General features: G+C 30.8%; 2 protein-coding genes and 2 pseudogenes across 3 annotated transcripts; 3 read left to right on the top strand and 1 right to left on the bottom strand.

Annotated features, from left to right (window-relative positions):
- The first annotated feature begins 889 nt into the window (after positions 1 to 889).
- LOC147942638 (uncharacterized) lies at positions 890 to 1,439 on the top strand. Its single transcript, XM_087453015.1, has 2 exons — positions 890 to 1,167; positions 1,277 to 1,439. The coding sequence occupies exons 1-2, from the start codon at positions 950 to 952 to the stop codon at positions 1,314 to 1,316; spliced, it is 258 nt and encodes an 85-aa protein (XP_087309141.1). The 5' UTR covers positions 890 to 949; the 3' UTR covers positions 1,317 to 1,439.
- Positions 1,440 to 5,638: 4,199 nt separating this feature from the next.
- LOC109133487 (uncharacterized) lies at positions 5,639 to 5,989 on the top strand (annotated as a pseudogene).
- Positions 5,990 to 6,579: 590 nt separating this feature from the next.
- On the top strand, positions 6,580 to 8,966 carry LOC104791034 (kinetochore protein SPC25 homolog). Of its 2 annotated transcripts, none has more exons than XM_010516833.3 (8): positions 6,580 to 6,894; positions 7,065 to 7,130; positions 7,325 to 7,471; positions 7,654 to 7,755; positions 7,848 to 7,946; positions 8,047 to 8,169; positions 8,291 to 8,502; positions 8,717 to 8,966. In XM_010516833.3, the coding sequence occupies exons 1-8, from the start codon at positions 6,747 to 6,749 to the stop codon at positions 8,726 to 8,728; spliced, it is 909 nt and encodes a 302-aa protein (XP_010515135.1). In that variant the 5' UTR covers positions 6,580 to 6,746; the 3' UTR covers positions 8,729 to 8,966. The 2 variants fall into 2 exon arrangements, with proteins under 2 accessions (XP_010515135.1, XP_010515136.1); XM_010516834.3 differs by having other exon boundaries at positions 7,848 to 7,937.
- Positions 8,967 to 9,216: 250 nt separating this feature from the next.
- On the bottom strand, positions 9,217 to 10,299 carry LOC104698954 (F-box protein At3g28330 pseudogene; annotated as a pseudogene).
- Positions 10,300 to 23,494: the final 13,195 nt, after the last annotated feature.

Raw genomic sequence — 23,494 nt, forward strand, 5'->3', positions numbered from 1 at the left:
TAGGATGAATCGTGTTTGTGGAGTCTCAAAAGAACGAAATAAACTTTAATTTAGGTTTTTCCAAAATTGAGAATATAAAACTTTATGCTAGTTTTACATTTGAAAACATGTGCTAATTGTGGAAAAAAACTAAAATAATGTTATTTTTGTCAATTGCCCAAATATATATATGTTGTGTATGATTTCTTTCTTTTTCTAAGAAAACCAAACGTTTTCCTACTAAGATCAAGTACTGAGCATTAAGTAGGTTACAACTACGAAGAACGTTATTTCTCTTATGTTTCAAATTTCTTGTTACATTACTGTAGAAAATGAATACTAATAGTTTTCTAAGAATTAATTTAAAATTTTCCACTGTACATTATTGGAAAATTTTCAATCAAAACTTGAAAAAAAAAATTTAGACTCGTAGATAAAATAATAACTTTAGTATAAATTGACTTTTTTTCTTTTCCTCATAGTATAAATTGACTAAGAATATTGAAAAGCTTCCTATTTTTATTCATTTTCCACGCCAACATTTTTGGACTGTTGGTGTAGATTATCTGATTATATATGGAGGTTGTTTATTTTTTTTTCTAAACAAAAGTTTGGCATTAAGATTATAATTTAATTCATGATATATACGTTTCTCAAAACTCAAAATGGTATTATTACTTTTCTATTAATACAGATAAAGAAAACATTATATATATTTGACCCCAAAATAATACTACTATTTTGTAGAGATATATTATTAGTTTTATATTAATACAGATAAAGAAAACTTTATATATATTTGACCCCAAACATTATATATATTTGACCCCAAAATATTTATGACTGAGAATCAATAACTGATTGGTGGTTTAAGACTATAAATAAAGGGGTCATTCACTCTATTCTCTAATAAATTCATAACAGAGATACATAATAACACAAAAAAAAAAACCTAAAAGAAGAAGAAGTGATGGGGATGATGAAGGTAACGTTGATGGTTGTGATGATGATGGTGTTGGTCGGAACCATCATAGGTGAGGTCAAGGCTGATGACCCACATGAGATTTGTTTGAAACGGTGTGTGCAGTATTGCGCTCATAATAAGCCTGAGGATAAGAATTGCGTTCGCCAATGCATCTTTTTTAACTGCGGTCCTCCTTCTCTTCCTACCAATGTTTATCGTTCTAAGTAATATACTCCTACTATTCTTTTTGTTTTCATATAGATTTGCTTATTTGGATATAATTATTTATAATCAAATTGACATGGTCTTTTTACTTTTTGTTTCCTATATAAGCAGGATGAAGGCTCCACAGAATCACGGAAACAGAGAATAGATTATTTTAGATCTTTAGACCAAAAACATATATAGATATTAAAGATAAAAATCTTGCTTTATAAGCACTTTGATGTTTAGATGAGTTCTTGGCTACTGATTTAATATACAACGATTCAGTTCAGTTTGGTTCCACCGATTTATTGTTTGAGTTTTTTAGAAAAATTATATATATATATATATATATCAAATCAAAATGTCACAAGATCTAAAGACATTATTGAAATTTATTTAATCGCTATGCTATTAATCATTTACATATAACAAGGTAGATTTTTGCTTTCACCTTAATGTATTCACTAGTGATCGATCTGCACGTACGTGCGGAGTTTATTTTGTCATTAAAAAAATATATAAATTAACAAACAACATTTTTAATTAAGATTTAGGTAAATTGTACTATTATAATAATTAATAATATTTTTTTAAATATAATTTAACATTAAATTAAAAAAATATAATGGTAAGAATGATGAGCGTGGTTAAACTATCTACGAGTATAAAAACAAAATTTTATGCCACCGACGTCATTTAATCATGTTAAAACTCAACTGCTTATAATATTCATTATCCAACACATGTCCATGTTTAACTTCTGCACTTTAGTAGTTTAGATTTTGGATTTTGTAGCATGTGAAACACCATAGTTTTTTGCTAAAATAATTTGAAAAAAGGGATCAGGGGTATATATATCATGCTATCCTCATTATCAGCAGTCACAACGTTCAAAAGGGAAATGCATCAAAGAAAACGACAAAAAATTGTAAAAATTATATTACCTATATATATATATATATATATATATATGTTGCGTATGATTTCTTTCTTTTTCTAAGAAAACCAAACTTTTTTCTACTAAGATCAAGTATTGAGCATTAAGTAGGTTACAACTACGAAGAACGTTATTTCTCTTATGTTTCAAATTTCTTGTTACTGTGGAAAATGAATACTAGTAATAATTTTCTAAGAATTAAATTTAAAGTTTTCCACTACATTATTGGAAAATTTTCAATCAAAACTTGAAAAAAAAAGTTTTAGACTGGTAGATAAAAATATTAACTTTAATATTGACTAAGAATATTGAAAAGCTTTGTATTTTTATTCATTTTCCAAGCCAACATTTTTGGACTGTTGGTGTAGATTATCTGCTATATAGAGGTTTTTTATTTTTTACTAGGTTTTGAACTCACGCTATGCGTGGGTATATTTGATATATTTTGATGAAAACTATATATGATTGATGACGGTAATAACATATTATCTTATAAAAAATTTAAATTAGTATTAAAGAAAAAGTTAAATTTCAGATACACAATTTTTTGAAATATAAAAATCAGTTGTGTTATAAAATCAAATCTGATAAAAAAAATCATGAATTTAACTCGACATCCACGCGAGGCGAATTGAACTGATGACCTCACATATCCTAAACCATTTCTTTGACTACTAGAAAAACAAAACAATTTTATCACCATGAATTTAACTCGTTTTCATATCTAATTGATCGCTACCACCTATGTTTTTCGTGTTTTTTATTCAATGTTTTCTTATTCTTCATATTCTTTCTTGTCATTTCTATTGTCAAATTTTGTGGTAATCGTCATCATTACTTTTACCGTCTGGTTCTTCGCTATACTCTTTTTCTTCTTCATCCTCGTCAACTTCTTCACTTTCTTCCACTAAAAAACCTTTTTTTAGACTACCACACAACTTATTAATCCATCAAACCCCAAGAAAAAAATCATTTATTTTCTCATAAAAATAAAAAATAAGATAAAAAGTAAAAAATTAATGAAAAAATATCAACTTATCTATAAAATCATACACAAAAATATGTTTTACAGCTCATAAGAAATAAAAGCACAAACGTAGATAAATAAAATAATTTATGTTTTACATAAATATTTATAATATTTTAAACTTTTAAAAGATTTCGAAATATAAATTTTGAACCTTTTAAAAAGTTTCAATATTTATAATATTTTAAACTTTTAAAATTTAAAAATTATAATATTTAAAAACTTTTTAAAAGCTAAGAACTTTTAAAAGTTTCCATATTTATAATATTTAAACTTTTAAAAAGTTTCAATATTTATAATATTTTAAACTTTTAAAATTTAAAAATTATAATATTTAAAAACTTTTTAAAAGCTAAGAACTTTTAAAATAATATAATTTATTTTTTGAAACTTTTTAAAGTTTTAATTTGATCAAATAAAAAACCGGATCAAACCGAATATACTTTTAAACTTGGATGCCTGATAAATCAAGTTTTTCTGCTCATTCGTTGTTGGAAGCATATTAATCTTATTTATACTGGTTCTGAACTATTGTCTAAAACTTTTTTAGCCGATGTGGGATATTGTGCATAGTTCTTTTATTTCCATAAATTTAAAATTTTCCTTTTTCTAAAAAATTCTGGAAATTTAAAAAATGTTAATGAATGACATGTCAAATCCTGATTGGTTGTTTAAAATAATTTTTAATATAAAAAATTCTGGAGATTTTAAAAAATGTTAATTAGTGAAGTGTCTAATCACAATTGGAGGTTTAAAATCCTATGTGGGTGGACGCCTTTAGGAGCTTATAGCTCCTACTTTTTATTAGTATATATTTTTAAACAAAATTTTGGCATTAAGATATATAATTTAATTCATGATATATATACGTTTCTCAAAATGGTATTATTACTTTTATATTAATACAGATAAAGAAAACATTATATATATTTGACCCCAAAATAATACTACATTCGTTTGGTCAACTTACTAATACGATATTTATGACTGAGAATCAATAACTGATTGGTGGTTTAAGACTATAATAAAGGGGTCATTCACTCTATTCTCTAATAAATTCATAACACAAATACATAATAACACAAAAAAAAAAAAAAAAAAAAAAAAAAAAAAAAACCTAAAAGAAGAAGAAGTGATGGGGATGATGAGGTAACGTTGATGGTTGTGATGATGATGGTGTTGGTCGGAACCATAATAGGTGAGGTCAAGGCTGAGGAGTACTCACATGAGGATTGTGTGAAACGGTGTGTGCACAGGTGCTATGATAACCCTGATAAGAATTGCGTTCGCCAATGCATCTTTTTTAACTGCGGTCCTCCTTCTCTTCCTACCAATGTTTATCGTTCTAAGTAATATACTCCTACTATTATTTTTGTTTTCATATAGATTTGCTTATTTGGATATAATTATTTAATAATCAAATTGACATGGTCTTTTTACTTTTTGTTTCCTATATAAGCAGGATGAAGTCTCCACAGAATCACGGAATCAGAGAATAGATTATTTTAGATCTTTAGACCAAAAACATATATAGATATTAAAGATATATAAGCACTTTGATGTTTAGATGAGTTCTTGGTTACTGATTTAATATACAGTACAACGATTCAGTTCAGTTTGGTTCCACCGATTTATTGTTTGAGTTTTTTAAAAAAAAATTATATATATATATATATATATATATATATATCAAATCAAAATGTCACATGATCTAAAGACATTGTTGAAATTTATTTAATTGCTATGCTTTTAATCATTTACATATAATTAACAAGGTAGATTTTTGCTTTCACCTTAATGTATTCATTTGTGATCTCTTCAAAAAATAAACAAAAATACAAGCGCACTATTTATATAGTTTCGGGAATCCATTTTAACTACATATTTAAGATATTTAATTAGACCAACTAACTCTCACGTACAAAAAGTAACCAACTAACCACCATCATTAAAAAAATTATCATAATTCATTTTTACTACATAATTTTATAAAAATCTAAATCACACATTTGAAAAAACAAAAATTAAATCACACAATATCATTTGAATAGTTGAAGTGTAACCCAAATCCAGGATCGGTTTGACTGTTAAGTAGATTAAACGCGGTCTTGTTTTCTCAAATCTTGAGTTGCCGAGGCCCATTAAAATCTAGCTAGTGCACTCTGATCTTCTCGTATTTCACCATTGATATATACACACACACTGCGTTTCCACAACATTTCATTTCACAAAATCCACTTAATCATCGAACGTTACCTTAAATTTGCTAAAGGTACTAAAGTATATTATATACTTGTTTGTTTCTCCATTTCGTTTGTAATTGTAGTATACAGTATTTAAGTTCAATTGTCCAACTAGATTTCTTTCTTTTCTAGCACAATCTCATGCATGTACTTTTCGCGTTTAGTCAAACTTTGAATTTTATAGAATTAACTTTTTGGCCATTCGTATATATATATATATTACACACACAACTATGACTAACAAAAAGAAGAAGAAAACGTACATAATCTTCTATCTGAAATCAAAAGAAAAAAACTTAAAAAGATGGAGATGACGAAAAGGAGTATGATGATGATAGTGATCGTGATGGTGATGGCCTCCATAACCATAAGAGAAGGATAAGCAGTAAGATTAAGATGGACATGCAAGCAAATGTGCATCGACCAATGTGGTGGCCGCATAACTGTCCCTGAATCTCCTTGTCTCCGTAAATGTCTCCACGAGAAGTGTGGCTCTCCACCTCATTTGTAATATATACAACTCATAACCTCTTATATATATTACGTATATATATATCATGCATATCTTTTAATTTGTGTTGAATAATGATTTATATTTACGGCGCCATTGCAGGCCGGTGAAGAAGGAATGAGAAACATTGGAGGGTAGATCAGCAAATATTCTAATGTATTAGTATTTAATGTTGTGCAAGAAAAAAATCCACCAATAATTAAGATTAATGAAAAGTCACTTACTTTAGATTCATGAATGCTAGTAAAATATTTACGATCGAGCTTTTTAGATCTTGAATGGTAACAACCTATGTCGCAAAAGCATATATAGTATGAAAAAGTAGAGACAAACAATGCACTGCATAAACGAAAGGTACGTAGTTAATGCACATAAAAGGGTCTTTGACATTAACACAATAGCGTAACGACGGTAGTACTACCCATGACATGAGGCCATGATGAGTGTCGATAAAAAAAAACTTCTCACTTTTAACGTAAAATAATATTATTTGCTATTGTGATATTGTAATTGTAAACCGTCAAGGTATTTACGACATTTACAGATGTGATGATAACATTGCATTGAGAAGAAACTACTCTATAAACTTTGATTTATTCAAAAAACATACACTAATGGGCCTTTTGAGGATAATACCTATGAGCCCAATAAGTTTGGATTTTAGCAAATCTAAAACGATGACGTTTTGAGGTTCTCATTTACAATCTCCGTGGCTAGCGTTTTTGAAGCATTTCGAAACTCAAAAACAAATTCTAATGGCGGGCTAAAATCTTCGATTGAGTCTCTCTCTCTCTCTCTCTCTCTCTCTCTCTCTCTCTCTCTCTCTCTCTCTCTCTGTGATAGAGCAGATTAGCGGCATCGCTGGTGGAGATACAACTATGAGGAAGACTATGGCGTCTCTGGGACTCATGTGTGAGAAAGATTTAGATGAACAGCGTAATAAAATCGATTCCTTCATCGCTTCTCCTTTCCAGAGATCGATGGACTCATTACTGGAGCGAGCTCAAGCCACTGCACAAAGCCAAGGTAAAAATTTCGAGATTCGTATAGTACCCAATCAATTTCGTATGACCCAACTCGTAAATTTTAAACATGTTTGGGTTTTAGGTTCTGTCTCTGTGAAATTAGGGTTTTCTAATTTGAATCGGACTGGTGAAATTGAGCGCTTTTGTGGAATTTTTATTTGATTTTTATAGCGGAACTAGCGAGTATGAAAGCGGATCTGAGACAAGCAGAGGATGAGCACGTTAAAGTGTTGGCAGGTATCATCACCCACCTTCACATCCCATTACCTCAAAAGCTTTAAACTTTGAACTTGTTCTTCCAGTTTCTTAAATAAGATGTTTAAATCATTAGATTCTCTTCTCTCCTTGGTGTTATCTTCCTTGCTTGTGAGTATCATGTTTTGCTGAGTTTGGATATCTTACCGCTTTTGGGATGTTTCGATGATGTATAGTGAAGACCCGTAAAGAGGCACGGCAAATGGGGATAAGGGATTCCATTTCTGCAAGTCAGTCTAGGATTGAAGTGCTTAGAAGAACTTTGCAGTTACAGAAGTCAAAGAAGGAAGAGTGTGCGAGAATGATCTCCCAAAAGATGCAAGGTTTTGTTAGCTTTGACTGATTTTATATATCATTTCTCAACTTCATTGTACATACAAGTTTCATGATTCAGCTACATGCTTTTGGGACTTTGTTTCAATTTTTTACTTTAAGAGGTTACATGGATTCACTGAAGACCAGGCTAACATATTTCTATTTGTTTTTTTTTTTTTTTCCGATAAAGCTTTGTCAACGTCTAAGGATAATTCTGAAGACAAAACAGATATTAGTGGAGCCATCTCTTGGTACAATCAGGCTCTCGGTTTTCATGTTGAAGCTGGACATGGTAATAAGAGAAAATTGAGTTTGTATCAGTCCTACTTCTTTAGTTCTGAACTTTGACCCTAAAAGATCTTGTTGTTTCAACTTTTCTTGCAGGAGTTAAATTCACATTCACCAACATTGATGCAAAAAGGCCGACACGCGAATTTTCATTCACAGTTCACTATGGAAATGAAATCTACACACGTGAGTATAGTGAGTATATATTTCTCTTTGAAGATAGCATCAACTACAATTTTTTTGTTTATAAAGAATCTTGTAACATGAAACTGTTGCCACCATTGTCTTATATCAGTATTGGATTGCGACCTGCAATTGGATGAAATCAAAGGGATGGTTCAAGAATTGAATAAAACCAATGACTTTTTCAGATTTGTTCGTCTGATGAGGGAGACGTTTCAGAAGTCCACTTTATCTGGTAAATAGTCTCACGCATATCCTTTTTTTATAACCTCAATCTCAAAAGTCTGAAATATTGTTTTCGATATATATATAAAGTTGAATATGACCAAGACTTGTGTGTTAATTGGATTTCTTAGAGGTGCCAACACATTCAGAACATCTGCAACAGGAAACCTCTGTCATATCTGCTTCAGCTCCAGCTATATCATTTTCCACTGATACAAACATTTCAACTCCAGAGAACAGGAGATCTAAGGTTCAAGTGAATCGGCGACAGAAAAGAGCTAGCGATTCACCACTCCTGTCTCCAGTATCCACGTCTGCCACTCGGCGTTCTTCTCGCCTTAAGGTACTGAATACTCATTGTCTTTTAATTGTTACAACACCAAACCAAATTCAAAATATATCTTAGATGCTATTGCTTCAGAAAGTAGGATAGCAGAACCTATCTTCATAACAACTGGACAATATAATTTTCTTTCTCATTTATAATAATTAACTGATCACATGGAGCCGATAGTATTCAACAGGCCACTTATATACTGATTTCTAACTTGTTACAGGGTAAGAAATGAAGGTGGAACTCGGTTTTACTCTTCATAAGAGTCAAGGAATGATGAGGGAGTTTTGGAAACTGTTGTCGACAACAATCCGTTGTTTGAATTTATATTTGACTGTTTTTTTGTAATCACGCTCACGCACAATGTTGATTTCGTTACTAGTGTGGGTGGCTATGCACATTCAGCTTGACAATCATGGATTCAAGGGTCACGATGGTTGCCTCCATTTTGACAGATCTTTTTATTTTCTTCTCATGGTCTTCTTGGGTGGTGGCGGTTAATCGGTTATTATACTTTTCTAAATGTTGGCAGGTGTTGTGTTCTGTTCTCGTACTTAATAGTTGACAATCACCAGTCAATTAAAACTACCAATTATTAAAGAAGGCCACAACAATATTCTATCTTAAATACTCAAAAATAAATCAAACACGATTCTCCAACTCGCTCTCTTGCATAAGAGGATAACAATAACCAGAAAAGCCATGAAACTACTCTCACCTTGCTCAAGAAGGCGAGGAAGGGATCTTGTGCAGCCAACGCGGGAGAACAAACATGCAAAAGTATGAGTGGTAAAGGCCTTCCATCAGGTTACAGTCGCCGGCAAAACTCAGAGTTTGATAGTCATTGCAACATTCCAAGCTATTGTGACGCCCAAACTTGTCTTCATGGAAGTTAGTAGACGCCAAACATTGATGCATCTTGCACATCATGTACATTGTATTAGCATCAAAAGGGTTTATTGTCAGCGGAATGTAATCGAAACCGGTCTCACAACAAGCTGGAGATATTTCAGATACTAATAGCCATTCCCGGCTATTTAGCCTCCATACACGTAACTTATGCTTTACATGTCCATCATCTTTGTCTTGGGAGACCAAGTTCATGTACATGATAAATCCTTGAGATGTTGTGCAAACTCTTCTTAATTTTGTTTTGGTTCCAACGTCAGGGAAAGGTGTAGCTTGACATCGATCAGATTCCTTACCAGTAGCGTAGAAATCATGGGATTCAAGAACCTCTCCATAGTCGCTGTTGGAGCCGATCCAGTGAAGGCTTCCGTTCAAGCTAATGGGGTTGAAACCATTCAGAGAAGACAAAGGGAGAGAAGATTGGAGTGTTTTGAAACTCCACAATCCTGTCTCGGATGAATATATCAGTAAACTCAGGACATACACGTTACTTGTATCCATCAAGACCACTTTGTAACCTAAAAAAACGTCGTTCTCAATTTGTGTGACAAGTCCAGAGGTGAAGAAAAGACCACGTGTAGGTGTAGGAGGAGGATGAGGGATTTTGACACATTGTCTCGAAATCGGATTAGCCACATAGTAAGTGTGTTTTACACCAGAAGTGATCAAAATCAAGCCAACATGGGTGTAAGCCTCGACGAGTGTAATAATAGGGTATTGAGTATTGAATCTGTGGTTTAAGAAAGAAGTGATATAAGATCCAAGAGATCGTTGAAGACCCCAAGTCTCGCATCCGTAGTGAGCCACGACTTCATCATCCGGTTCCGGTAGGACTCTGCACATGAGTGACCATGAAGAATGCGAGTTTTGATGGAGAGACATGAAAAGTTTGCGGAAATAAAGGAGACTCAACGAGTGAGTTCCATTGCTTGCAAACTAGTTTGGAAGTGGTGATGATTTTTATCGGTAATCTCGCTAGTATCGTTGCCCATAGATCCTCTGTTAAGAAGAAACTCTTCTTCTTCTTCTTCTTCTTCTTCTTCTTCTTCTTCTTCTTCTTCTTCTTCTTCTTCTTCTTCTTCTTCTTCTCTGTCTCCATACCAAAAATATTTAAGAATCTTGATCGGCTAATTTACACATAAGTGATAAGTATACTCATCTATATATATTTATCATCAACTATGAAAATAAGAAAATTAAAATAAATAATTCGTATTTGAATTAGGTTTGCTTTTTATTTATTTTATCTATCTATTTTTACCCAAATTTTGTACAACTGATTATCCTATTCTTATTTGAATTTAGAGCTACTTTTGAACAACTGATCATCCAACATATGTCTTCTTGAAGCGCAAGCATCAACTACACTACAATGTTTATAAAGAATCTAGTAGTAACATGAATTGTTTACAATCAATGTCGACCTGCAATGTGATAAGGATCCCACTCAAAGCAAAGATAAAACACACAACACCAGTTTCTTCCGGCAGATTTCTCTGCCTTTTCTTTTTGGCTTTTCTCGTTTATATAGAAGCAAATAACAAATGCAATCAATCGTGATTCCTAAATCGCAGGGAAAATGGGAATATGATAAAGTGGAATCGGAATAGATATCCAAATATACCCACAATATTATTATATAGTAGTAATATATTAGTAATTTTTATAATTTTAATAATGTAAGCATCCGAAATATTCAGATTTTTGGATATTTTTTATATTTTTAAGTGAATTTGGAGAAAAAATACTCTAAGTTTTTAGATAGGTTTAGTATTTTTGAATAATTTAGACAAATTTGAGTACTAAAATTTTGAATTATGAGAACTTAGGTAATCCGAATTCGAACTCAAATCATCTTCCATCTCAATTTTCTTTTAGTTTTATTATAATTTTATTTATGTATGTATCTTAACAGGTCACTAATTCGTATTCCAATTATATTTGTATCTCCAATATAATTGATATGTGCCAAGAGACATTTATAATCTCACATAGGTATTAAAAAGTGATTGTGATATATATATTGGTAGTCACTCATATAAAATTCAAGTAATCAATATTATAAAAGATGGTCAACTCTCTCCATCTGAGTGACACATCAGCAGTGGAGAGAGTGCCACCTGTCTATTCTCATAAAAAGCAAAGAGACCTATTTATGTATTTTATTCTTTTTTATATCACAAAAACAGTTTCAATATTTACATAAAAGATTTAGAGAGGCTTATAACATATCCCAAGAAGGTAGATGCATCACCAAAAGACAAAAAGGGTATCAAGATTGAATCAAAAAGCCACTTCTTCCACTTGGCGTAAACCATGAATCTATGGATATATATGGTTTAGGAGTTACAATTTGTCAATAGTTTGAAGAGTTGCAGCAGTGATAGAGATATTTGTTAATAATTATGTAGAGAAATTCATGAAAGTTTGTCCCTAAATATTTTTTTGAAGAAGATTGGAATTTTGTTCACTATCAAATGGAAGATAGTTGAATAAAATTGTAGAATGTTGGTTTAGCAAAATACAGAGACAAAGAGGAAGGGGTTTTCATATTCTAATATTTAGAAGTTGTCAAAAAGAAAATTAAATGAAATTCTTATATAAAAAAAAAATCTAGAGTTTTTTTTTTGTCGCCTCATAGAACTTATGAAATTGAAGAGATAACATGAAATTCTAGAGTTATATTCAAGAAATTGAAGAGATAACATGAAAGGAATATGTCTATCTTAATTATATCTATTAAAGAGCTAACCAAGCTGCAATCTTGAAAAATTAAAATGTTAATATTTCATAGTATATAACTAAGAAGCTAAAAAACTCTTTATTACAAAATATGCATCCTTAGATCAAACTTTCATTTGGAATATTTTTTTAAGAAGTTTTAGACAAGAATTGTAAAATGTTTAAGCTCTCAAAACAAAGATGTTCATGCATGTATCTAATAATTAATTGCAAAATGAAAAACCTATTTGAAGTATTAAAAAAATCAAAGTCAAAATTATATTTTTCAAGATTTACACAATTAAAAAATAGATAAACTCTACATTAAAAAACCAAATTGATAGCAAAATTGTTTAGAAAACGGTAAATCATAAGTCCGCGCATAGCGCGGGTATTCTTCTAGTCTTATTTAATATGAGAAGGTTTTTGTCAGCTTTTGTTAAGGAGATGACACTTGGCATGTTATCTATCTAACACTTCTCTTCTTTTGTTGTTTGGACCTAACTAATTAAATTTATTTGTATTTTGGACCTACGTAATTAGAAGCCCATAAAACAAACAAAATACTTTTAACATTTTCTTTTTCCCCTTTTCAATAAGAACCCTTCTGATCTAAAGCCACTTTCATCATAGGAAAAAAAACTGATTATAGTTTATTCTGAAATTATAAATATGGGTTTCAATCTTATGTATGATTTTTTTTTGACCTCCCTTATGTATGATTAAGAGCAAAAACGGATTCTAAATTATATATAAAATTTATTTCTGAGTTTAAATCTTATAAATGATTCATGGACAAGAAAGAATTCTAGATTATGTTAGACTGTGGGATGTTAATGTGTTCGTTAAATTCTCTTATAAATTCATAAATTTTTGGATTTTTATTTCTGCAAACTTTATGGCCTTTAATGCTATATAATCTAATAGTGGGATGTTTTCCGTAAGTAATTTGATAATTGCTTACTCATTTATTTCCCATTAGATCTTACCAATTTTTTTCCCAAAAAGTAGAATTCATTCTGTTTTCCATGGAATTAGAATTCAATCCCTAATTACTCTCTTTTAAAACAAATTTTCAGTTATTATTATTTAATTTCAGTCATTAGGTTCCTATAAAAAAAATATTATTTTTATATATCTTTCCAAATTTCAATAGGTATTCTTGAATCATTTTAAAATTATTTTTGCAAGTTATCATGGTTTGTTGTTCACATTAATACTACATAGAAAAAAATTATGTGAGAATGTTTGACAAATTTATTTATTCATTAGAGTGTTTATGTATGTCTTTCCTACTCTCCATGAGCCGGTCCGGCAATTTTGGATGTCATAAGCCAATATTTATAAAAAATCTGTTTTTATTATTGTAAACAAAATTATAAAATATAGTAATATAAAAAATTATTTTCATTATTTTCATATTGTAGTTTGTTTATTGCTTGCACACACTTTTCTTTCTCTTTTCAATGTTTTCATGTTCATTTAAATATTTATATGGAAATAAATATTATATTACCAAATAACTCATTATTCTTTTAAAACTTTTCGAATATGGAAATTTTTTTATTAGAGTTAATAACTGAACTTATAATTTTAATTTTAAAATTTCCCTACATAAAAAAACCTAAACTTTTGGCCTAAAATATGCCCCAAAAAATGGATGCCCTAATCTTTAACTTCACTTGCTTAGCCTATGGGTAGAGCCTTGAACCATGTTTTATTTTTACTTCAGGGTTGTCGTGTTTGTTGGTTGTGTTAACATTACTACGTCATGAGAAAAATGAACTACATCATGATTTAATATGTTGGGCATGTTAGGTTTTGTTCTTTTCTTATATTTTAGAATTTCATTTTTTTTTCCTTTTGGACATTCATGTGGCAAAGCAGGATAAACCTTCTTCTTACTGGACGATGCATAGAAGTTTCTCCATTGTAAATTTAGTTTCTTATTAGTCTTCATCTTTAAGCAAAAAAAAACGTATTTAAAACTATTATAAAAAAGGAAAATTTTATGTTTACTATTATATGCTTAAAAAATCATGTTGTTAAGCTTGTGATGTCTTTTTATATCATGGTACTATATGAGTTGCATTTTTCTATACTATATCTGATTAATTTGAGTTCTATAGTTTTGAGTAGTATATGCTAATTGTATATTGGTATCATATATTTTTAAGAATCTTAGTATCAAATAGCTTTAGAATTAACCATCTTATAAATAAAAGAACAAAATAAATTCCTATAACAATTTCCACTTTCACATGTAATAGTTTACTTTCTAAGAAATTTTATTATGATGACATTTGACATTATAATATTCTACGGGTTGTCTTCTAAGTAGTTATGACAAAATGATTATTCATTTTATTCAATTGCATCTATGATGATGATGAAATAAAACCATTGAATGTTTATAATCATCATAAATTTATTTACTTGGATTCATTTTCATTATTAAAATTTCGTAAAAACAATTTTAATTTGTATTAGAATGTATAAATAATAAATTCTATCATGAGGGAGCAATGTGATTGCATTTTTTACCTCACTAAAAATTAACTGGTAAAGATATTTATTAAGTTCATTTTTGTTTATCTAAATTTCATATTAAGATTGTATTCATGTAAGTTATATTACAAAATTACATTTTCAGTAGATTTCGAACTGGTAATAGAAATTTTGCAAAATCAAGCGACAAAAGAAAAACGATGGTGAATGCTTAAGACCATCTGCATTGGTAGTTTATTATAGAATTTCTAATAATTAAAATAAATGAAAAATAATAATATTATTTTAATTGAAAAAGAGAAAATTGATTCTCAAAGTTTAACATATAATGACAAATGTCATTATCTAAGTAGCTAGATTTTATTATAATAAACTAAATCCACAAAAATTTAAAATCTTAATTAAATAGTTTATTTTGTTATTTATAATTATTAAATTTTTTATAAGTCATAAAATAAAATTAGCTTTCTAAGAATTTCCATTATGCATAATTTTAAACAATATATTTAATTATTTAAAATTAATATTAGTTGATACAATAAAATATTAGTATGATTAAACAAATTATGAGAGTTGTAAAAAAAATTAGTATCGTGAAACTTTCTTTAACTATATTAGTATATATAATTTTATTATTGATAATACATGATATCTTGTGTTTTTATGTAATTTTAGAGCTTAATTCTTCATTGTTTTGTGCATATTCATGAGCATTCAGGTTGTTTTAGGTTGCATTTTGCATCAAGTTTGTTATCTCAGATGATGGAGTAGAGATGTACAAGGAAAGTGTTCTTTGGAGCCAAATAAGTCAATAATTAGTAATATAATGGAAGACACACATTTGGATGCACACAAGATGATTGATGATTCGAAACCAGTTTGCAGTCCCTCAAAGATCGACTCGTATGAAGACCTTTCGTTGGGATTTAGCTCCAGAGGTCTTCATATAAGTTATTGGAAATTGAGTAAGCTTTGGAATGGAGGTGATTTCAGGCCAATCAGATGTGCGTATAAAGAGTTATACCTGTTTGAGTGAACGTATATACAGCCAGAGTGAAGACAGGAGCCACACGCGGCCAAGAGCAGCGGCCAAACGGTGGCCGAGTGAAGACCAGCGGCCATCCCAATCGGTCAAGAGCTGGCCGATGGAGTTCAGTAAGAGGAAGATCGTTTACAGCAGCGGCCTAGCTCAATCGGCCAAGCCATGACCGTTGGAGCCACGCGACCTCATCAATCGGCCAAGCCATGGCCGATGGAGTTCAAGAAGAGAAAACACCGTTTACACCAGCGGCCACCACCATCGGCCAAAGTGTGACTGGCCATCCCAATTGGCCATCTCAATCGGCCATCTCAATCGGTCAAAGCATCGCCGTGTGAGACCATCACCACACTTGTTTTAGTTTTGATCCGGGTTTGACCCGGTTTGAACTGGGTTGATCCGGCTCCCTTTTATTTTGCTATAAATACTCTAACCCTATTAAGGGGAGACTGATCTCTTATCTCTTATATTTGGTTGATCTTTTGTTTATCTCTTGTTTAGCAGCCACTTAGGATTCTTAAGCTTATTTACTCTTGGTTTGTTGAATGATTGAGTACTTCTAAGTTTTTTTAATAGCAATTTCTCTTTCAAATCTCTTAATCTATAATCTCTTATTATGATTTCACAAAGATCAAACTCTTTCCTTTGTGTGATCATGATGATGAGTGAGTAGAACATTAGAACTTTGGGCTAGGTAGATTAGGGAGATATATGATTAATCTTTGATGTCTAGAACCTTATTTATGTGTTTCCTATCTTGTTTAGTGTTAATAATGCTGGAAAGCCTTGATCTAGCTTGAATCTAGACATTAGGATTTCCATTGCCCAGAAGGTGTTTGATGAAATTCCTGAATCACACTATTCAAGGGCTTTGCACTCCTAGCCAATGGAAATTGATGATTAGGGTGCTTAGTGGTATTAAGACTTGTTCTTAGTGCATGCTAGCTTTGTGATTGCCTTTGGAAAAAGTTGATTATCACTTGATTAGCATAGGAATCTCTACCATGGAAATGGATTGATTTGCATTAGTGTTCTTAGCCATAGGATTGTTCTTGATTGTTGCATGGACATCTAGGATTGGTTAGCTATCTCTCAAGTCAATTACCTTGCCCAAGGTTCACTTGTTTAATCTTGATTTAAAGTTTGTTGTTAGTTGTGTTCTGTTTCTTTTCTTTAATTTGTTTGCTAGTTAAGATTGTTACAACAAAACCAATTCATGTTAAGAATAGATTAAGCAACTTTGTGTATTCTTAGTGAGTTGATTAATGCAGATTGTGGATTGATAATTTAATTGACTGAAATATACTACATCAATACATATATGATATGAAATATAACTACTTAATAAAATTAAATATAATTAATAAGCAATTTAATATGTTTTAAAATACTAATAATTTTGTATTTATTATTTAAGATCAAATGCAAAGAAAAATAACAAAATAAGTATTCAAAGCAAATTATATTAAAAATATTAAGTTACAAAATTAATGAAAATATTATATTGACGAGAAACTCACCAATGACCACATAATATAAGAAAGATGTTCTCAAATTTCTCTACATTAAAAATAATATTATATGATGAGAAACTTAATGAGTTTTTCACCAATACACATGCTCTAATATGTATTAAAAATCTAAAAGGAGAAAAAAAACATAAACTCTACTATGCAATCAAAATTTTCTCCATGTAATACTATATATAAAAGGAAAACTCAAGTAACACTTAATAAATAAACCCAAAAAAAACTAAAATGATCACTATATTTTTAAAATCACAAAAATAATCATTGTTGGGTAACAAATAAAAACTAATAATTTCCAAATTACTAAAATTGAACAACATTGTAACCTAATTAAACTCGTGTGTAGCACGAGATGACTTCTAGTAATATATAATAGAAACTATATAAATCATGTAAACCCAAACTGAATACAGTGTAATATGAAACGATACATACAACCATGAAATTAAGGTTAAAAAATCAAAAAGTTGAAAAACATTATGTATGGATGGTGAAGAAGAAAAGCATAACTGTTAATTAGTGTTGGAAAGAAAGAGAAGAATCTTCCGTTTTGGTATGTGAGATCAAAATTCTTGTGTGACTATATGAGTCATTTGAAAACCAAAGCAGAATACATCAACATCAGTTGCCCTAATTTTCTTATAATTAAAGAGATATCACTAAGAACAATAATTGGGTTCACCTGTACAGTGAATCTCTTCGTTCACCCCCTTATAAAATAAGAAATAAAATATGTATATTTTCCCTTATACATTATTATAAAATTAAAAATTTAAACCGTTCTTTTATAAATCCAAACCAATATATAATTTCATTCTAACTGTAATATCTAAACTCTAACCATTTCATTTGTAAACTCAAACCGACATATAATTTCATTCTAATTGTAAAATATAAATCCTAACTATCTCATTTGTAAATTCTAACCGACATATAATTTCGTTCTAATTGTAAAATCTAAATCTTAACCAACTCATTTGTAAACGCAAACCGAGATGTAATTTAGTTTGTAAAACGGAAATTTTGTTTGAAAACTCAAACCGACACATCACACTTGAGAGTATAGGAGGTGAACCTAAGTATTTGTCTATCGCTAATGGTAGATAAAATATATGGTAAGGTGTTGCAAAACTGAATAATTTTTTTTTTTCAATAACTGAATAACATTACATGGTCTTAACATTTACACCCAGAAAAAAAAAACATTACCTGGATCAATTTTGTCTGGAAGGAGAAAGAAAGCATATGTGTGATGTGTCGTCCGTCCACTGCATGCGTGGGAACTCTGTTCGAAGTTTCCGTTTTGGGATATTCTCAAAAAGTTTGAGAATAATATATTTATCCATATATAGAAACTTTATGACTTCGGAGTAAAGAAAACATATGTTTTCTTTTCCAAAAACACTCTTTACATTAGTCATGCACAAAAATAAATCTCTATATATATATGCATTATGCACTATTTCGACCAGCAAGCCAAGAGTTTTTATTTTCACTCGATTCTTTACCTTTTCTAGCTCCTCCGTCTCAAACGTAACTCTCCTCTTTTTCGTTCTCCCCGATCAACATTGTGCTTGTCAAGCTCGCACTGTGCTTAGGACTAGCTTCCACGTAGAAGAAGCCTCCAGTGATGACCATCGAGGTATTGTACGAGAAAGCCTACCAAACAATACTATTCCAATAATGTTGTATTAAAAGTAATTAACCTTGTGTCCTTTGATTAACTCGAACGTCTGTCCAATAATTTTTCATGGTTTAATCCTGACCGTGTTACGCCTTATGGGTATAGTTTGGTCAGGCAGCTCGAGCCGTTATAGTTCCACACCAACTACCAAATTCTTCATTTTTCGTGTGGTTGATATGACTGGTTAAGAAAATATGATTAACAGAACATTTATTTATTATATTCATATATCGGAACGTAAAAAAGAATTAGTCAAATCACACCGTAAGTTGTGACTTTAATGCTTTGCACTTTGTATCCTTTTTATATGTTCAATACATTAAATTTATTAACAAATTTTAAATAATAAGAAAAATAATTAGAGTGAAAAAATTAAGCAAATAATAAGAAAAAGATAAGTAAAACATAAGCAAAACCTAAGGAAAACCTAAGAAAAAAAAAAGCAAAAATCAATGGCCCGGCGACGTGGGTACAGTGGGGTGGCGAGATTGTGAACACACGCAGCACACTCAATTTTTCTAGTTATTGTGGTATACTGTAAACAGTAAACACTATAAATGTAATCTCATGTCCGTCTGAAGTATGAGAATTTTTGTTTTTTTTGATAAACAGCAACTCTGTGAATATATTTGGAACTACTGTTGCAATCTCTAATTACTCATGTTATGATTATGGCAAATTGGCAATAATGTGTAAATGTCTTGCAGCGGGACACATATCAGAAGACAGGGTGTCTTAATCTTGAATGCTCTGGATTCGTACAAGTCAGTAACCAGTTCGCAGTAGGTAGTGCATTTTCTCCTACCTCTTCTTACGGCGGCAACCAGTTTGACGTAACAATGTTCATCTGGAAGGTTTGTGAACATTATTAGACTTTTCCCAATTTAAATCAAATTTGTTAGTTCTCTTTATTCGGTTAAAATGCTCGTCCCCGGAAACTTAGTCTCGATCTTGGTATTTGAGAGTTTTTAGTTTGTTGTTGTAATGTATTGTTTTGGAATCGTAGGATGCTAACGATGGGAACTGGTGGCTGATCATTGATTCATCGTTGATCGGGTATTGGCCGGAGAAACTGTTCACGCATCTAGCTCATGGCCCGGCGGAGTTGGTACTGTGGGGTGGCGAGATTGTGAACACACACGCAGCTACGGCCAGCACACTACCACGCATATGGGTTCGGGCCACTTTGCAGAGGAAGGCTACGGCAAGGCAAGCTTCTTCCGCAACCTGAAGATCATTGACTACCTTGCATACCTGCAGCCAGTTCCAGAATTTGTCCTGCACACGAAACACCCGACGTGAGTGGGGAAGTTATTTTTACTTTGGCGGACCTGGATTGAACTCCTTATGTCCCTAGTATTATAATCAATTAAATAAAATATTAGTGTAACTTTAGAGTTTAGACATGTAACGTATATAAACGTGATTTTATATAATATAATCAAGTACAACTCTAATGTATAATTAAAATAAATACTATTAACTTCAGTTTTGAAATTAAAAAATGAGAATGACTAATATGGACTTCTCATTTTATTCTTCATTTAATCGTTTTGGAGGTTGTATAATTGCTAACTCTCATACTCACGGTCATCGTAAACTCTTTTTTCTTGTCGACTTTAAGAAAAACATGCATATAACATATATTAGTTATTTTTTACAACTTATCTATTGTATGAATCAGTTTATATGCACTTATCGAACCCCAGTAAACGCAGTTTATTGCAGATTAATGATGCAAAACTTATCGGGAGGTCCAGAGTGCTGCATTCAAGGTTGTTCGTCGTGGTCTTGTGTGTTCAAAATAGAGATGTGGTACATGCATAATTGTTTGTGTTAAAGGGAGAATATGTCCATCATAGGTGATGTATTTTTTTTTGGTGTCTTTTGTCATTCATTCAGTATTTGTTTTGGGTCATTTGTCGCAAGAATGCTTTTTTGTGTCTTTTTAATTTTTTTCTTAAGTTGTGATTAGGTGTGGAGACGATGTGCTAGATTTGGAGTCTTTTGGTTGGATTCAAGATTAATCGGAATAAAGAAGCAGGAAGTAACTTTTGGACATCTTCAAGTTGAACTGAATCATGAAGTCTGGACAAATCTAGAGAAATCTGGTCAAGTCTATAGAAGTCTGGTGAGGTTTGGAGACAAGTATAGAGAAGTCTGGAGGAGTCATGTGAAGTTTATGGACAAGTCTGCTGAAGTTTATAGACAAGTTTGCTGAAGTCTAGAGAATTCTGAAGAAGTTTGGTGAAGTTTGTAGACAAGTCTGGTGAAATCTTGTGAAGTCTGTAAACAAATCTGTTGAAGTGTGGAGAAGTTTAGTGAAATCTAATGTCTTTCTGCCTGGGTTCAAGACACTTATTTTATTTTTCTGAATTTTTCTATTTTCACTTTTATTTTATTTCTTTTATTTTATTATGAGTTTTTTTGCATCTTGAGACTTTTTAAGTCATTTCTAGAGATTAAATATCCATCCTCTTTGACCATTTGGAAAATATTTCTAAACTCTTTTCTCGTTTTATTTCATCAATTTAATTATGTCTTCTTCATCTCTTTTTGTTGTTGCTTTCAATATGTGTGAGTAGTCACCTAATTGGGTTTTAGGGTTCTAAGCAAGAGATCAAATGATTTAAAGATTTAATTGTTGCTTGAGAATTCTATTTTCTTTGTGGTTCTTTGATTCATATGCTCTTAATGCTAGAATAGGACTGATCACCTTGTTCTAGATTTTAGGTTTTTCTATGCATCAAAAGTGTTCAGTATAATGTCTGAACAAATATGAATTGAGCAATATTTCTCTAACCTGCGAAAGTTGACCTTAGGGGATATTGTAAACTTAGTGAACTTGGTTGATAATCCAAATTTGATTAGGAGATTGCAAATGAAGTTTAGTAATTGAGTAGTCAAGTTTAGTGATTAATACCTTGAAAGAGGGTTAGTCAAATCTTGTGTGCATGTTCTAGAACGGTTGTTAACTATTGAATTCCTTCATTCATTTCCCCATTGATCATTGATCTCTGAAATACCCTAAGCCCAATGTTTTAATCCTATAAGTTAAACCGTTTTATTTATTGCATTTTTATTTACAATTTCTGAAACCAAACAAACAAGCATTTGTTCGCTTTAGCTATTTACAAGTCTCGCAAATCTTTAGTGTACCATTGGTCCTTGTAGATTCGACCCTGCATATACTGTCTCACGATTAACTATATCGGGTAATTACTCAAACAACCAATAGGGGATGTCGTACATAGTCTGTTGTAGATCCGAGTGTTACAAGCAAAGTTACGCCGTGAAAGACTGAAATCAATGTTCCTTAGAGGTTCTCATCGTAATCACATATGTTGTAGGTATTTGAATATTATTATAATAAAATTATAATATTATATCAAATATCTTCTACTAATGATGTAATAGAAGGCACAAAAAAAGAACACAAATTATTTACTTCCAAGCAATCTCAAATTTTTAGTTGCTTTTAAATATTTATCGTCTTGGTGTAATTAGCTTTCATATTTGTTGATATATATATATATATATATATATATATATATATTGGAAATAAATGATTTAAAAAGAAAGTTTGGCCATTTATTCTTTTATTTGTAAATCAATTTTTAAGCAGTTTAAGGAGATAAAAATTATAAAATAATCTTACTAGTACATAAAAATCATGAGAATTTGAAGAAGAGGTTTTTTTATATTTTATTGAAAAATAAACTTTTTATATCAATAATTTTTGGTCTGAAAAGTTTAGAATACCTTTTTGGACTTTTTAATAAGTTCTAAGAAAGTAAATTATGTATTGTACTTTAATAAGTTCAAAAAAAAGTCAATTATGTATTCTAAAAAAAAGTAAATAAGATTAAGATATAACGCCTTATGTCGTTCGTACTTGTTAAGGTATAGAGAACACCACACACAAAAATAACACACTTGGAACGCGCCAAGCAAACGCTTTAATCAATCTTATAAAAACTCTTGTTTCTTACAAGACTTGAAACTAAGCTCACTCTTCTATCTATCTAACACAACATCATGTGTAGATCTAAAAGAGTTAAAACACACTCACCTTCAAAGCTTTTTGTGTTCATTTGAAGGTTTACAAAACTCACAACTTTTATCCCACGAGTGCTAGCTCTTTTTGTGGCTAGCCATAGTCTACTTATACCTACACAAACGATCTTTAACCTAGATCTTTGTGTATCATAATTAACTAAAAGGAAATATTACTTATCCCTAAGAAAATATCCTTCCTTATTTCTTCTAATCAAATATACTCTCAATATCTTTGAGTATATCTTGATCTTTTCTTTCTTCCTTCTCATGCATCTTATCACCGCGTCCCACAATCTTTCTCTACATTAGCACGTCACGCCATGTCAGCATATCAGACATCTGAGACATTTCACAGCCTCCTGTTACTTTTAGAGTTCTGATGCACTTTCAGTATTTGAATATGATAAAACTAGTGTTTGTATCACATAACATTTGACTTGTAAGCCAATCTTCCAAATTGTAGTTTTAGTTGTTTTAATTACGTTGTTGACCCCGTTATTATACAAGAATATATATAAACACGGACGCCAAAAAATCAAATTGAGGTTGTGA

This window comes from Camelina sativa, chromosome 6, assembly GCF_030686135.1.
Source record: "Camelina sativa cultivar CO46 ecotype springtype chromosome 6, ASM3068613v1".
Classification (NCBI taxonomy): Eukaryota; Viridiplantae; Streptophyta; class Magnoliopsida; order Brassicales; family Brassicaceae; genus Camelina; species Camelina sativa.

What these genes read in the sequence shown, in the direction of transcription:
- LOC147942638 (XM_087453015.1), top strand. Translation starts at nt 950, where the DNA reads ATGGGGATGATGAAGGTAACGTTGATGGTTGTGATGATGATGGTGTTG. An exon ending in ACCAATGTTTATCGTTCTAA is followed by an intron (nt 1,168 to 1,276) that starts GTAATATACTCC and finishes TTCCTATATAAG; the next exon opens with CAGGATGAAGGCTCCACAGA.
- LOC104791034 (XM_010516833.3), top strand. Translation starts at nt 6,747, where the DNA reads ATGAGGAAGACTATGGCGTCTCTGGGACTCATGTGTGAGAAAGATTTA. An exon ending in AGCCACTGCACAAAGCCAAG is followed by an intron (nt 6,895 to 7,064) that starts GTAAAAATTTCG and finishes TGATTTTTATAG; the next exon opens with CGGAACTAGCGAGTATGAAA. An exon ending in TCATGTTGAAGCTGGACATG is followed by an intron (nt 7,756 to 7,847) that starts GTAATAAGAGAA and finishes CTTTTCTTGCAG; the next exon opens with GAGTTAAATTCACATTCACC.